The sequence below is a fragment of the Suncus etruscus genome, chromosome 9 (genome assembly GCF_024139225.1).
Source record: "Suncus etruscus isolate mSunEtr1 chromosome 9, mSunEtr1.pri.cur, whole genome shotgun sequence".
Taxonomy (NCBI): domain Eukaryota; kingdom Metazoa; phylum Chordata; class Mammalia; order Eulipotyphla; family Soricidae; genus Suncus; species Suncus etruscus.
The window spans coordinates 41,265,922-41,281,996 of record NC_064856.1 but is presented as its reverse complement, the minus strand read 5'-3'; the positions used below and the strand labels follow the sequence as shown (position 1 = coordinate 41,281,996).

The 16,075-nt window shown below is 34.0% G+C and overlaps 1 protein-coding gene across 16 annotated transcripts in view; it reads right to left on the bottom strand.

Annotated features, from left to right (window-relative positions):
• Positions 1 to 16,075, bottom strand: part of DLG2 (discs large MAGUK scaffold protein 2) — a 2,242,830-nt gene that overhangs the window by 42,877 nt on the left and 2,183,878 nt on the right. For all 16 annotated transcript variants that reach the window (XM_049780036.1, XM_049780021.1, XM_049780023.1 and 13 more), the window contains one exon: positions 12,823 to 12,898. In XM_049780036.1, coding sequence (XP_049635993.1) covers positions 12,823 to 12,898 — 76 coding nt within the window. The remainder of the gene's footprint in view (positions 1 to 12,822; positions 12,899 to 16,075) is intronic.

Genomic DNA, 16,075 nt, shown 5'->3' with positions numbered 1-16,075 from the left:
TTATCTACTGGTAGAGATTTCAATTGACAGGAAAGGCAAAACTACTGAGATTATTATCAAAGGACAAGTTAGAACACAGACTTAATTGTATACTTAATTTTAATGTCTAGCCTGTGCTCTGTCAAAATAAGTTTTTACTTTAGCAGTCATCCTAGTGGCCACAGATTTGTATGATTTTCCTTTTCTATCAGTAAATAATTTGTGATCCTCAATATGTTCTTCAATTGCCGTTAACCTCCCTATTTCACTACAGTTAAATTTCTGTGGCTCAAGTAATTCTAGTACATTCTGTTCAGGTACTGAATTGTACCTTACTCTCTTGGAAATCTACTATCTATTCTTCCCACAATAAGTATCAGGACATCCTGAGATGTGTGGGCCTGATGGTTCAGTGTGCTGTAATCAATAAAGGGGTGCTGTTCAGTCTTTGGCAGTGTTGGGGCACCCACTGGTATTGGGTATGGCACGCAGAGCTTCATGTATGCTCACAAAGCCTTCAAGTTCTCTGTACAAAAAGATTATAAGGGTCTACAAAGGTTTAAAGAATAATCTCATTTTAATTTTAATTTTTAAAAATAACTAGGTATGTATTTACTGATTATAGTCTTGCTGTACATAGCTCCTTCACCTCATCATCATCAAAGTGTCCCAAACTTTCTAAAGAAATACCTTGTCTTATTGGGTCATTGAGAAATGACCCCATTATTCCTTTGGTGCTTTCTATGTTCCCATCAAAAATAATAACACCTGCTAGTTAGCTTGAGCAGAATTTTGCACAGATGGGAAATCCAAAATTTATTAGGTAAAAGATAATGACAGTCAGATTAGGAGAATTTTCATTTAAAGTCATGAAAAATTGTTCCATTCACAGGCTATACCAAGAAACATGGGCCCAAAGAGATAGCACAGTGGCGTTTGCCTTGCAAGCAGCCAATCCAGGACCTAAGGTGGTTCGTTCGAATCCCGGTGTCCCATATGGTCCCCCGTGCCTGCCAGGAGCTATTTCTTTTTTTCTTTTTCCTTCCTTCCTTCCTTCCTTCCTTCCTTCCTTCCTTCCTTCCTTCCTTCCTTCCTTCCTTCCTTCCTTCCTTCCTTCCTTCCTTCCTTCCTTCCTTCCTTCCTTCCTTCCTTCCTTCCTTCCTTCCTTCCTTCCTTCCTTCCTTCCTTCCTTCCTTCCTTCCTTCCTTCCTTCTTTCTTTTTTGGTTTTTGGGCCACACCCAGCGGTGGTCAGGTGTTACTCCTGGCTGTCTGCTCAGAAATAGCTCCTGGCAGGCACGGGGGACCATATGGGACACCGGGATTTGAACCAACCACCTTTGGTCCTGGATGGGCTGCTTGCAAGGTAAACGCCGCTGTGCTATCTCTCTGGGCCCTCCAGGAGCTATTTCTGAGCAGACAGCTAGAAGTAACCCCTGAGCACCGCCGGGTGTGGCCCCCCCAAAAAAAACAAAAACAAAAAAGAAATATGAGGAATATTTTTTATTTATACAATATTTCCCTTTACCCCAATATAACACTTTCTTAATTCTCATTTATTTAATACAATAAGTATAGATTGAATATTTTGGGACCTAAAAAGTGAGATGCCTTCCTTCACAGAACTTAAAATATACTCTTTAATTATTACAGATGAAGTTCAAGTCTAAGAAGCATGACTCTTAATTTCTGAGCCCTTTGTAAGAAAAAGGGCAAAGTTTTATTCTGTTTTTTATTATTGGGACTACACTAGAAATTTCAGTTGGAACACTTTACAATGGTCATAGAAAAGAATTTCTATCTGAGTAGAAACATTGTACAATGAAAGAAAGTTGAGAAAAACTGATCATGCTTGCTAAGAAGCTGACTATAATGACTATAGTGAGGAAGACAGTTAATCTGTCTCTATTTCTTTGAGTATAATGTTTCACAAAGTGAAACATAAAAGCTCTAGGATGTAGGTCTCAGCAATTTACCTTAAATAGTCAGTAAAAGGAAGCACTGTAGTGAATCAAAATTTAGACAGTGAGTAACTTCTAAAATAGAGATGGGTTTAAGCCAAATTTTATAAATAATTCTTAGCATCCTGAATTAAGAGCAGGGAGAAAAATTAACAAAAGCTTGGAAGTTCTCATCTGATAAAACTGTGCTTGGCATTTATATAACCACAAATTTAATATCTATTTGTTATCATTGCATCACTAATTGAACATACAAAATTATCTATGCTAAGAAAGCCTAGAATTATACATAGTAGAGCTTTCAATAATTAATTATTGTACTTTGTTTATATAATAACATGTCATCAAACAGGGCCCAGTCCTTCCACTTACTAGCAGATGAGCTTAGCTAATTTATTTAACCTAGATTTTAATTTTCTTATTGATAAAATGGGAATGCAAACATATCCTTAGGGATTATTGTTAAGAACTACTGAACCATGTTTATAAAAATAACTGTAGGAAATAAAGAAGTATCAGCCGTTCAGCATAACTCCTATATGGAAAATATGCAGCAGTTCCACTAGTAATAAGCATTGAAAAATTTTCCTACCCCTGTAATATATAGCCTTCAAAGAAATGATTCTAAGGCAGTAAGGAGGAGCTTTTTGGGAGTTTCTGAACTGTGCGGGTGAATGTTTCTGTCTTGATACTCCAAGGAGTGGGGCAGATGGCTCTTCTCCAAATATCTTCCCTGACTTCTGGTCATGATAGATGTTAGAGTCATTCATCCTAAGAAAAAGTCACTTGAAGAACTTTCTTTAATGGCAGTAATGACTTTTCTCTAGAAATTAAAAATGACATTTTTGAAGCTCTTACAGAAACAACTGTCATGATTCAGGCCCGTGAAACAAATGTAATTCTGGTCTTGTTAACAAAATACTGACTGTCAGATGAGTTGTTTTGATAAGTGATACTACAGCCTCTGTCTGTGTGTCCTGGGGTTTGGGGTGGAATGTCCTGTTTCTTCATCTGTAAATGACATACTAGGTGTCAATAGCTATATGTGAATTTCAAAGACACTCTGGGGAAAAACAGATTTTTTGGGGTTAGCTTCAACTTGATTTAGGAGATAGCTCTGATCTTACTGCCATTGTCTTTTTCTCTGTTGTCCAGCTTGTTCCAGCATTAACACACTCTTTTATTTTATTTTATTTTTTTGGTTTTTGGGTCACACCTGGTAGTGCTCAGGGTTTACTCCTGGCTCTATGCTGAGAAATCGCTCCTGGCAGGCTCAGGGGACCATATGAGATGCCGTGATTCGAACCAATGATCTTTTGTATGCAAGGCAAACGCCTTACCCCCATGCTATCTCACTGGCTCCCAACACACTCTTTCAAATTTTCAGAAAAAGAGGGACTGGAGAGGTGGCGCTAGAGGTAAGGTACCTGCCTTGCAAGTGCTAGCGTAGGACAGACCGCGGTTCGATACCTAGTAAGTTCAGTTCTTTTGTTTTTGTTTTTCGGGCCACACCCGTTTGATGCTCAGGGGTTACTCCTGGCTAAGCACTCAGAAATTGCCCCTGGCTTGAGGGGGACCATATGGGACTCTGGGAGATCGAACCGCGGTTCTTCCTTGGCTAGCGCTTGCAAGGCAGATACCTTACCTCTAGTGCCACCTCACCGGCCTGATCAGTTCTTAAACAAGGTTTTAATTAGGAAGAATGAATGTGTGGTAAATGAATTTTAAGTTTTGCAATCACATATTTCTTTAAAACTTAGTTTAACCAACAAAGTAGGAATAAGTTGCTTCCCATGGAGTAGGAGCATCATTCATGACTAAGGGATGTATGCAAGCTGTCTTGGTTTTTTACAATGAAACATCTATCACTTTTGTTATGTACCAGCCTGTGAATAAATAGGATTTGTTAGATATTTATAGCCTATCTTGTTTTAGAACAGATTTATAATGCAAAGGGGACACTTCTATTTTGTACACTGCTGAAATTGAGAAAGGAGTTTGATAAGTATATCATATACTCTGTGACATACTTCCTTTCTATAAATTATAGGGACTTTATAATAAAAATAAAATAATTAACGTAACTCAAAAATGCCACAAATTTTCCAGGGGAAAATAGCTTGATTTTGTATAATTCTGTTTCAACAATTAAATACAATGGCCTTAGAAAGTTGATTAAAAAATTAGAAAAACCAAGAACATACTTAAGTGAATGTTCCAGATTTTAGCAGTGACTAGTTTGAGTGGAGACTCATCAGTAATGTTTCCAGCCTTCCAAGGAAATCTTAGCTGCTTCAATATCTGATGTACCAGTTGACTCTCAAGATAGATGACATTTTGGGTAAACTATAATGAGTAAACTGTAATGATCTGTACTGACAAAACTGTCCACTTGTTTTTGCATGTGTATACACACCCGTTGTGGGTGTGTGCAGAAAGCTAAATATAATGCTTTTTCCTACAAAGGAAAAAAAACCTCAGATCTTCTCTTAAACAATTCAAAAAGAGTAGCATTAAAGCTCATAGTCAGACTTTCCACATAAAATCATTATCTAGAATCTTCCAGGCCATTCTCATTTGCCATAGCACACACTGCCAGTCTCACTATTCATTCCACCTAGCTGATATTTCTGAACTGCTTTGCCCTATTCTAAAATGACTTTACACCTTTGTGATCAAGCTATTTCCTGTGTGTTGCAAAATTTTTCACAAAATTCAAGATTTCATTTAAGTATCATTGCTTCTTTGAAGGCTTCTCTTTTACCCAAGATATAATTAATTACTCTCTTCTGAACTCCAACAAAAATAAGGTATAGAGTGAAGAAATGGAAAGGGCAAATGTTCTGCTGTCAAAATGATTTGATTCATGCACCTACTATCAACGTGATCTTAAGTTTATTAGTTAATCTTCCTCAGGCTCAATCTCCTGAGATGTAAAATAAAATATTAGCTTCTGACATTTATGAGGTCACCACTGATACCGTATGACCATTATTTGCCAATATGTTTTATTCTGTAAATTCCTTTAGCTGACTATTATTTTGATGTCTTCCAAGGCATTTAGCTTAGTGCTTATTTGTTTCATAGCACTCAATATTTTTTTAAGTCAATGAATATTTTGGGAAAATAACTCAAATATTGACAGATGAATTAAAATCGAGGTTCTTTTTATGAATTGCTCTATAGTACTCAGGACCATTACCTTTAATTATCATACCTCTATTACAAGCTAGCTACTAATTTATTCTATGTTCCTCTAGGGCAGTAAAGCTGGTTTTTACAGTGCTTTGTAAATGTCACTCAATAAAAGTTATTTAAAATATTCTGTAACTTAAAGTATGATCAATTTTATAACCACAGTGCTTAAAAAATTATCAAAAAAGTAAAATATTGCATTCTCTTTCCCATTACAGTTTGCTTTACACTGAAGCTTTGTAGTAACAGTACATTTTTGTAAACTTTGTCCTTCACTTAGAGTATCTCCTGATCCAATTATTTTAACTTTTCTATTCTCTCTTTTGTATCCTTTTTGTGTTGGGGGAAACATCCAGCAATCTTTAGGGTTTACTTCTGGTTCTATGCTCAAAAATCACTCTAGGCAGTGCTCAGGGTACAATATGGGATCTTTAAATTCTGCTTGGCAGCATGCAAAATAGATAATTCTCTACTAGCTGGTCCTGTGCTTTCTTTTTTAAAAGTGATTTTATTTAGTTTTTAGTAACAGAACCATTTTTATTCTTATATGCTATACCATGTCCATCAAAAAATTGCTTAACCCAACTTGATTCTAAGTTTTCCACTGGTAACTTGTCCCTTCCTCTCACCAAATTATTAGAAAACAGTTCTTTTTTTTTTTTTTTTTTGGTTTTTGGGCCACACCTGGCGGTGGCTCAGGGGTTACTCCTGGCTGTCTGCTCAGAAAGAGCTCCTGGCAGGCACAGGGGACCATATGGGACACCGGGATTTGAACCAACCACCTTAGGTCCTGGGTCGGCTGCTTGCAAGTCAAACACCGCTGTGCTATCTCTCTGGGCCCCAGAAAACAGTTCTTGTGCCATTATCCTATAATTATATTCATTAAAAATTGCCTAATATCTTGTTTTGTTTTCTAATAGTCTATAAGTGAATGAGATCATTTGATATTTTGACTACTATACTTATCATAAATCCCTCTAGTTCTATTCATTTTGTAGCAAAGAACATATTTCATATTTTCTTATAATTGAGTAGTATTATGGATATAACATAACTTTCAATATACTTAACAGTTGGCACATGGATTGTTTTCCAATTGTGGCAATTTTAAGTAATGCTGCAACTGAATGTAGGCACATATATGTCATTTCACTTAATGTTTTTGTTTTGAGGATAATGTGTGTGTGTGTGTGTGTTCGTGCGTGCGTGTGTGTGTGTGTGTGTGTGTGTGTGTGTGTGTGTGTGTGTGTGTGTGTGTGTGTGTGTGTGTGTGTGTGTGTGTTTTGAGGAACCAGGGGGTAGAATTGTAGGGTCAAAGAGAAGCTCTATCTTAGATTTTTTTCTGAGAAGTCATCAAATTATGTTTTAAAGAGGCTGAACTGAGCCACAGTTTTGCCAGCAGTGAGTTAGAGAGTTTATTTTTTCTACATCCTACCAGCATTTATTGTTCCAGACTTTTAAAATATAAGCTATTCTTGCTGTTATGAAGTGATAACTAATTGTCATTTTTATTTTTCTTGTGCCTAATCCTAAATAAAAGACTCAGTCATTCCCTGTTGATGATGTTTGTATTTTGTGATATGTGGTCTTTATTATGTTAAGGTAACTTCCTTTAATTTAGAAATTTTATCTATTTTACTATGTTTTTTTTAATCATAAATGACTGCTGGATTTTGTACGTACTTTTAATAATTAATATAATCAAATGATTTTTATCTCTCACTTTTATATAGTAAATCAAATTGACTTCTGGAAAATGAGTTCTTGTCTCTCTGGGGTAAATCCTACAGCATTACGGTGAACTGTCTTTTTTGAAAGTTGTTTTGTTTTGTTTGGGAGCCACATCTAGTGACAGTCAAGGTTCACTCCTGGCTCTGTACTCAGGGATCATTTCTGGTAGGGCTTGGGGCACTATATAGAAACCCAGATATTGAATCTAGGTTGGTTATGGGCAAGACAAGTGCTCTACCTGCTGTACTGCCTAGTTCCTGGTATATGATCTTTCTAATAGCATTATTAGAATTTCACTAATATTTTGTTGAAGATCTTTACTCTGTATTCATCAGGAAACTTGGTTTATTTTTTTGAGATGTCTTTGCTTCTTTATTATAGGGCAATGTTGATTTCATAGAAACTGTTTGGAATTCCTATTTCTTTGACTTTCTTCAAGAGCCGGGGAAGAATAGAAAGAGCATGGAGGTAAGGTGTTTGCCTTGCATGCAAAAGAACAGTGGTTCAAATCCCGGCATCCCATATGGTCCCCTGAGCCTGCCAGGAGTGATTTCTGAGCATAGAGCCAGGAGTAACCCCTGAGCAATGCTGGGTGTGACCCAAAAACTAAAACCAAAAAACAAACAAACAAAAAAAACCTAGTAAACCCACCTAGACTGGCATTTTTGTTTTGGAGAAGACTTTTGATATCCTTTTTAGTAATTAGTCTGTATAGGTGTTTCTCCAGATTCAGTCTTGGGCATTTAGATGAGTCCAAAAGTATACCCATTTCTTCTAGGATAACCAACTTCATGACATAAAGTTGCTTACAGTATTATAATAAATATTTTGTATTTTTGTGGTATCTTGCAACTTCTCTCATTTTTGTTTTTACTTAACAAAAACTTCTATTTTTTTTTATTTGAGAATTATAGGTAAGGGCTTTGGCATGGTCTTTCAAAAATCTCCCCAAAATAGCTTTAAGTTTCATCATTAAAACTTGTTTTTCTTGTTTCTGTATTATTGATATTTTGCTTTTTTATTTACCTCCTTCTACGTAAGTTTCTATTGTACTTTTCCATTTCTTAAGATGTGAGATTGTTCTTATATTGGTGTTGTTTTACTTAAAACTTTTGAGTTTCTTGTATTTGGGGATATGATTTGTCTGATCATCAACTAAGAAAAGTTTGCAACTACTATTCTTCCACTAATACTTCTTTCCTATTCACCTTTTCTTCTCCTTTTGGAATCCCTATACTTTGAATATGATTTCCTTGAAAATTCCATAGGTCCCTAATGTTTAAGTCATTTTAATTTTTTCTATTCTTCCTTTCTTTATTGGTGACTTAATATATCCTATCCTAAACATACTGGTTAATTCCTTGGCTTTTATCATTCTTCTGATGAGTCCATCTTTTACCAATCACGCTCAGTAATCTTTGAGCGCAGTTTTTCAGACTTTCTTCTTTCTTAGTGAAGATCTTTTATTGCTTTTTAATTCATTTCAATTCAATTCAGTTCAGTTCAATTCAATTCAATGAAAATCCTTACCCTTTTAAAGTCATTGTGTGTTAGCAATATCTTTTTTCTTTGTCCCTTAGTTTAGGGAGGGTCCCTCTGCTCTTTATGTACCACACTGTGAAGAAAAGGGGTGTGTGTCTGGTTTTGCACAGGCCTACATAATAATCCAATTCAATTGTTTGTGGGAAATTTCACACAGAGACTTTTGTAGCTTCTGAATATGTGGAGAAACTCAGCTCTGTCCACCATGTTTGTAGCTTCTGGTTCTTCAAAATGACTTTGTGTTAAAATTCTTAGGTCTGGGCAGATGAACACAGTACAATTACATACCCTTAGTCTTTGAAGTAAGTCTCTTTCCTGACTTTGGGTTTGAGTTAGATGCAATGAGAAGAGAGGGGACAACTCTTGTTTTCATCTGAGGCAACCAGCTGACACTCTTCACCTGCTGGTTGTAATGTGGAGGGTGCTTTCTTTCTTGGGCCTGCAGTTGCTTGCTTCTTCTAATTAGGGGCCCTGGAACCATGCTGTGTTCTAGTCTATCTTTACCTCTTAAATTTTATAAGGTTGGAAATTTTGGATGCTGGGCATAGGTTTTCAATCTAGTGCTTCTTTAAGCTGCATCCAACTTCAATGAGCTCATCTTCATCTTTTCCAAAGTCATTATTTCTATCATGGAGATTATTGGTTATTTCTCTACACTCTGTGGGGTTTCACTGGTTTTCTGTGTTTCATTGAAGCTTTTGGCTTGAAGATATATGCAATCCTACAGGGCATTTTTTTCTTCTCTGATCTCATCTCTCAGAATAACTTTTAACACCATATTTAGGTATCAATTCATTAATTTGCATATTAGACAAATTTGTTTGATATTCTTCGTGTAATATAAAGCTATTAATTTACTTGAGATGCCCAAAGAACATTACTGTGACACTCCTTTTACTCCTTTTTTTTTTTTTTTTTGATTCTTAGGGATTTTAGTCTAAGAATTCCCTGGACTATAACAAGATCCTTACTTCTTCAATAGTTATGCAAGTTCTAAAATTTATATTCTCATCACCAGCACATACCTAATTGCATAATACATTTATTTTGCCTTGTCAAAAGACGTCTTTACTTTCTTTTTTGCAACAAGCTTCTGAAGAGAAGGACACAAAGTTATAATTTGTTATCAGTTACACATTTTATTCCTGTGTCTGTCTTGAGCATCTTAGGTACTTGATAAAAATTCTCGGATTTATATATTCAACTGGATATATGAAACTCAATATCTTGTTAGTTGTAAATCTCATTAAGCATCATTTTAAAATAATAGTAATATGAATGTGAAGTAAAGGAAGAATTTCTACCACTACTGGTAGAAATATTGGCTGGTTCAAGCTCTTTGGGAAACAATATGAACACTTCTTGAAAAATTAAGAACTGAAATCCTATATGATCCAAAATTTCCGCTTCTCAGCATCTACCAAAGACAGAAACAAAATTCTGCATTGGGAAGACTTTGTATTCATGTGTTAATTGTAGCACTATTTACAACAGAAGGTCTAAAAATAACCTGGGTATTCAAGAATAAATGGCCAGATAAAGAAACTATTGTACATATATGCACAATGAAATACTACTTGTCTATAAGAAAAGTTAAAATCATGCAACTTGTATCTGAATGTATCTGGAGATACATATGAATGTATGAATACATATGAATGTATCTACAGAGTACCATGTTGAATGAAGTTAAAAGGAAAAAGACAGGTAGATATTTCTCTCATTTTTTCTTACAAAAAAGCCTAGTAATAGAATAACAAATGATCAAATACATCAGAACCTGAGAACTTGTTTGGGGAGGTAGTTGCAAGGGGGACTCGGAAAATGATGGAGATAAGTGGGCAGTCTGGTAGTTGGTGTGGTTTGGTATGATGTTTGCATAAAATCCCAACATGAATAGTATTATAAGTCATGATGTTTTAAATAAAACTTAAAAAAATTCTACTTGCTTACATATTAGTAATACATGCATGACACATAGCTTCACTTAAAAAAAGAACAACATTATATGTAAACATAAATTCCAAGTCACCTGAATAGTTTAGGAAAAAGTAAATTATTAAATCAATGGTTGGGTTCTCTAATAACACACATACTTAAAAGGGGTAGTGTTAAGTTTTGAGACTCAAAAATCCTGACAAATGATAACTCTTCTAATTGTGTTTTTTATGTTGGCATCTATTGATCATATTTGTGGTTCTCTGTGATTCTCACAAATCAGAATAGGTAATACAGAAAGGTAAAGGGAAGGAGATAAACTGAAAAGAAATAGGGAAAATGGGAGTAGGAAAGGAATTTTAGAAAATAAATAATATTGCGGTTAACTTAAACTAATATACATGTGCATGAAACTGTAAAAAATCTATGCCTTCAATCTTTAAGAAGTTACATAAATTTTATGGCTTTAGATTGCTTTGTGTACTGCTAAGAAATGTTATAATGTACTACAATCTGGGGACTTGAGGGACATGGGTTCTGTTTTATTTTTCTTAATGCTCTTTGGCTGAAAGTTCAAAATTAAGGTGTCAGCAAGGGGATTTCTTTTGAGAATTCTGTTTATCAGTGATTGTCCTCCCACTGTAACTTTACCTTGTCCTCTTTCTTTGATTCTTTGTTCTCATGATTAAAAATAAAAAATTAAAAAAAGAAAACAAATAATATACCAACATTACCATAAAATATTTTTAAAGCTAAAAATCATACTTAATAAAGAAATATTAAATGATTTTTTTCTTAGGGCCAGAAACAAGAAAAGTATAGTGCTCTTGTTATTTTTACACAAATATACTGAAATTCTAGCTAAAACAATCAAGCATAGTGAATAAAAAAATTTTTTTAAATAAAAACATTAAGAAAATAATTCACACACAAAATAATAAGATCAGAATTCTATCTCTTATATATACACAAATGTACAGGAGGACCTCATTGTTATGCATCAAATAACTAAGAAAAATCTAAAATTATAGAACTCTTCAATGAAAGCATTAGTATAAATCTTCAAGTCATTAATTAAATCATCAAGTAATAGTTTATAATATACTAACAAAATACAAAATAACAAAAGATATAAGAGACATGATAGACTTAGCTAAAAATTAAGACATTTTTATATAAAGAGATTCTACCAAAGGAATAACCAGGAAGAGTACAAGGAGAACTCACACAATAGAGTAGTATATTTGGAAAGCATATATTTGATGAGGTTAATACCCACAATATAAGAAACTTCTATAATTCAACAATAACATGGAAAAGATCAACTTTAAAAATGGGGAAAAATAGGAATAGACATTTATACAATAAACAGACTGGCATTTTCTTAGATATTAATGTTACATATTCCTGCAACTCTACTCATAGGAATTTATTCAATGGCAATAAAAATGTATGTCAACAAAAACTTGGTACACAAATGTTGATGGCATCACTATGCTGACTAGCCATACCCAGGAAGTAATTCAAACATCTATTACCTGATGAATGTATACGTTAAATGAGGTATTTTATAGGATATATTTTGACAATAAACAGGAAAAGTACTTCCATATACATATACAACATACATGCATCTTAAAAACATTATGTGAAGTGGAAAAGGCACTTACAGAAGACTATCGAATAATTCTTTCTATTTAATTCTCTTAAAGAAAATGTTGACCAGGCAAATCTAGTTGACAGAGTAGTAATTGAAGGGTCTGAGTGGGTAAAATGGACATCACTACTAAAGGATTTCCTTATGAGATGATGAAATATTTTTAAATTGATTGTAATGACTGCATACTTCTAAATATATTAAAAGACCATTAGATTACATACTTTAAATTGATACACTGGTGGTACTCCATAATAAACTGTCATTAAAAAAGAAATACAAATGTGTATAAAAGAATACTTAAACTTTTGTGACCCAAATTTAGTTGCTAATATTCTTTTTCTATGTCTGTCACAACACTGCGTGTATTCACTTAATTGGCCTATCTATCTATATCTATGTCAATATCTATATCTATATTTCCATGTTTACTGTCTTGACTTTATAATGCATTACAGACAAAAATATATTAAATGATGACCAGCTTGCTTTAATCACACCTTCCTTTTAGAACATTTAATTTAAAATAAAAAAGGTAAAGAAATTAAAACACTAGATTTTATTTTTCTTCTTTATAGTAAAACATCAGCATCATCATTTTATCATTTCTTATGATGACCAGCAGTTTACTCAAAGATTTATTATATTAGTGAAACCCTTTAATTATTTTTACAAATACACATAAAAATGTTCCACAGTCTAGTAACTTCATACTTTGTTACTGAATGTAATGTTAAATATATATAAATGTTAAATAGAGTTAAATTGATGGCAACTGAGATAATTTAATATCTTTATAAGTTTAATAATTTTGTACCTACCCCTTTTGAATCAATTACTCCAGGTTTTGCATTAAATTTCACTGTCTTCAATCGGGCACGTTCTTTTCTTTCCACCCTAAAAATATAATACATATAAATAAATAGCTGATTAGATGGAAAAATTTATGATTAATTTATTTTTATTTATGTTTTTTTTTTTAACTTTTAGGCCACACTTAGTGATGCTCAGGGGTTACTCTTGGCTTTGTATTTAGGAATTACTTCTGGTGGTGCTTGGGGACATAAGGATGCTAGGGATTAAACATGGGTCATCTGCATGCAAGGCAAAAAACCCTATTCATTGTGCTATTGTCCCAGACTCTATGATTAATTTCTTATTAAATTAAGACATACCATCTAATTTTACAGTGTTAGGGCTAGGTATAATTAGAGCTCAAGGAACATGCACAAGGATATGAGTTTTTTTTGTTTGTTTGTTTTTTGGGTCACACCCAGCAGTGCTCAGGGGTTACTCCTGACTCTACATTCAGAAATCACCCCTGGCAGGCACGGGGGACCATATGGGATTCCAGGATTTGAACCAATGACCTTCTGCATAAAAGGCAAATGCCTTACCTCTATCCTATCTCTCCAGCTCTAGGATCTGAGTTTGACCCCCAGTACCACATGTCATTTTAAGTGTTGCTGCATAGGCCTTTGGGCCTTCAAGCACTGTGTGGCTGGACTTGGTGGTCTCCAGCATTGTTGGGCTTCAGCTGAATCTAATCACAGGGACTGTTGACTGAATATCATTGAGAGTGACTCATGGGGGTCTGAATACTGCTTGAGAGGCCCCAAATAAACAAATTCCAAAAAAAATCATTGTCTCAAAGCAGTCAATATATTTTTTTAAACTTCTGTGTTACATGTAGTGAGAATCCATGTGTTGGAAGAAATAATGCAAAAATGCTCATACTTGTTAGTTAAATGCCTGACTTATAAGTTGAAGTGTATTTCAAGAAACCGAAGTACGTAAAGATGAACAAATAAACATAAATAAAACAAACTTCTTTCTGCTCCCCATCTTTTCCCTTCCCTCCCATTTCTTTCCCTTTCCCTTCCTTTGCTTCTCTTCCCTTTCTTTCTCACTCTTTCCCTTCTTTCCTCCCTTTCCTCTTCCTTTCCTCTCTTCCCCTTCTATTTCCTTTTCTTCCTTTTTCCTTTACTCCCCTTCCTCTATCCCTTCCCTTCTAAGGCATCTGCCTTCACTAGAGATGATCTTGAAATTTTCTTTTTTTTTTAAATTAATATCTTTATTTAAGCATCATTATTGCAAACAGGTTCATAGTTGGGTTTCAGTTCTCCCAATGTTCTCCTGTCATCTTTGCACATCCATCACTTCCTTTGCAACTTTATTCACCACCAAATATTTATTAAGTACCTACCATGCATCATATAAGAATCTAGGAAACAAAAAAAATTATTTTTTAAAGCATGACTTCATTGTATAGGTGGAACTGAGACATAAACAAGTGCCGATAATAATGTATGATGAGACTTATAGCAATTAGAAAGTATCTATCTCAGAGGATGAGGAAGGGTGGGCTTCTTGGAATAGGTGTCAATTTACATGAAACTTAAGAAAATATAAGAATCTTCCAGGAAAATTTCAGAAAGAATTTTCCAGCAGTTAAAATACTATGTCTATGTACAGCTGTCTAGATTGCAGGAGCAATTTGAGGATGGAAATATATAGGTTGAAGATGGAGAGGTGATGGAGTTTCTCTATAGGAATAGTAAGTAGTAAATTATTAAAAAGTATGAAAAAGCCAAGAATAAGTTAGTATTTAAAATGAATGACCTTGAAAGTGTATAAAGATAGAGAAAATAATAAGAGAAAGTAAGAGGTCTATTTATCTAAAAAATTGATAATCCAAGCAATAAATAATGATAAATAATGAGGTAGAGAAGCAGATGGGATCTGAGAAATATGAAAAAATAATTTTCAGTATTCGTTTCTCTTTGAAGGCCACAGTTAAATAAGAAGAAATAAAAAGAGAAATTTAGAAGGGAGAGAGGGCAAATGAGAGAGGGAGAGAGAGATAGAGACAGAAGGAATATATCATCTTAGAGGCAGGCAGGGATATGTATTTTCTCCCTTTCTCTCTGTATAATATATATATATATATATATATATATATATATATATATATATATATATATATATATATATATATATATATATATATATAAAGACAGAGAAAGAAAACACTATGTCTGCCATAGAGGCAGGAGAGGGCAGTGGGGAAGGTAGAAGGGAAATAAACATTGGTGTCAGGAAATGTGCACTGGTGAAGGTTGTTGTATATTGTAAGATTGAAACTTTGAAAGCTTTGAAACTCTAACATTGTAACTGAATCAACTCATAGTGATTCAATTAAAGAATTAATTTTATTAAACAAATATAATAAAAAGAGAAGAATTTAATGATCTTCCCCCACTTTCTTGAGCTTAGGCAGTTAGATATGAACAAAATAATTGTTTTTACTTAAATCTGATGTCATTATTGTCTTGCCTTTTTTGTGTCTATTTTCCAACTGCATATAAAAGGCTGATTCTTTGATGGAGAGCCCACATACTACCACACAGAATCTTAAAGAAATTCCTCAATAAATAACTGTTAAACTAAAATGACAACTCTCATTGTATTAACTGAACAAGAATTTTTGCTTAAATATGGATAAATCTAATTTCAAAAACGGGGAAAGAAAAGAAAGGGGAGAAAAACATGAATTCACAGAAACTTCGAGCTATTCATAGTTCAGTAATTAACAACTTAACTCCTTTCTAACTGAGAGATCTTTTGAAAAGAGTTGAAACAGTGACATCAAGGTTTCTTTAGCCACATAAAGAAATATCAAAATATATTTATATTAGTGTGAGAGTAGAATATCTGAGTGCAAACAGCTGAAGAATCTTTTTAAAAATATAATCTAGTATATTAAAGCAAATATGGTTCATTGCAAATTTCTACTTGCGTCCAACATACAACAGTTGGAAGAAGAGCAAGTAAAATGAGGAAAGGCAAGATGCCAAGTGGAAGATGCTCACATAGAAAAATGCCTGTTTAGAGCTACTTTTGCTTTTTTCAGTTTTAATTGAAATGCACATGTTAATTTCTATTCATTTCTCTGATTTCTTTCCCCCTTCCCCAAAACTGCTTAAAAATAGCCCTGACTCTGTCCCAGCTCCTTTGCATCCAACTGAAGAATTATGGAAAACATGATGATATGATTGCTGCCTGCAGAGTGCA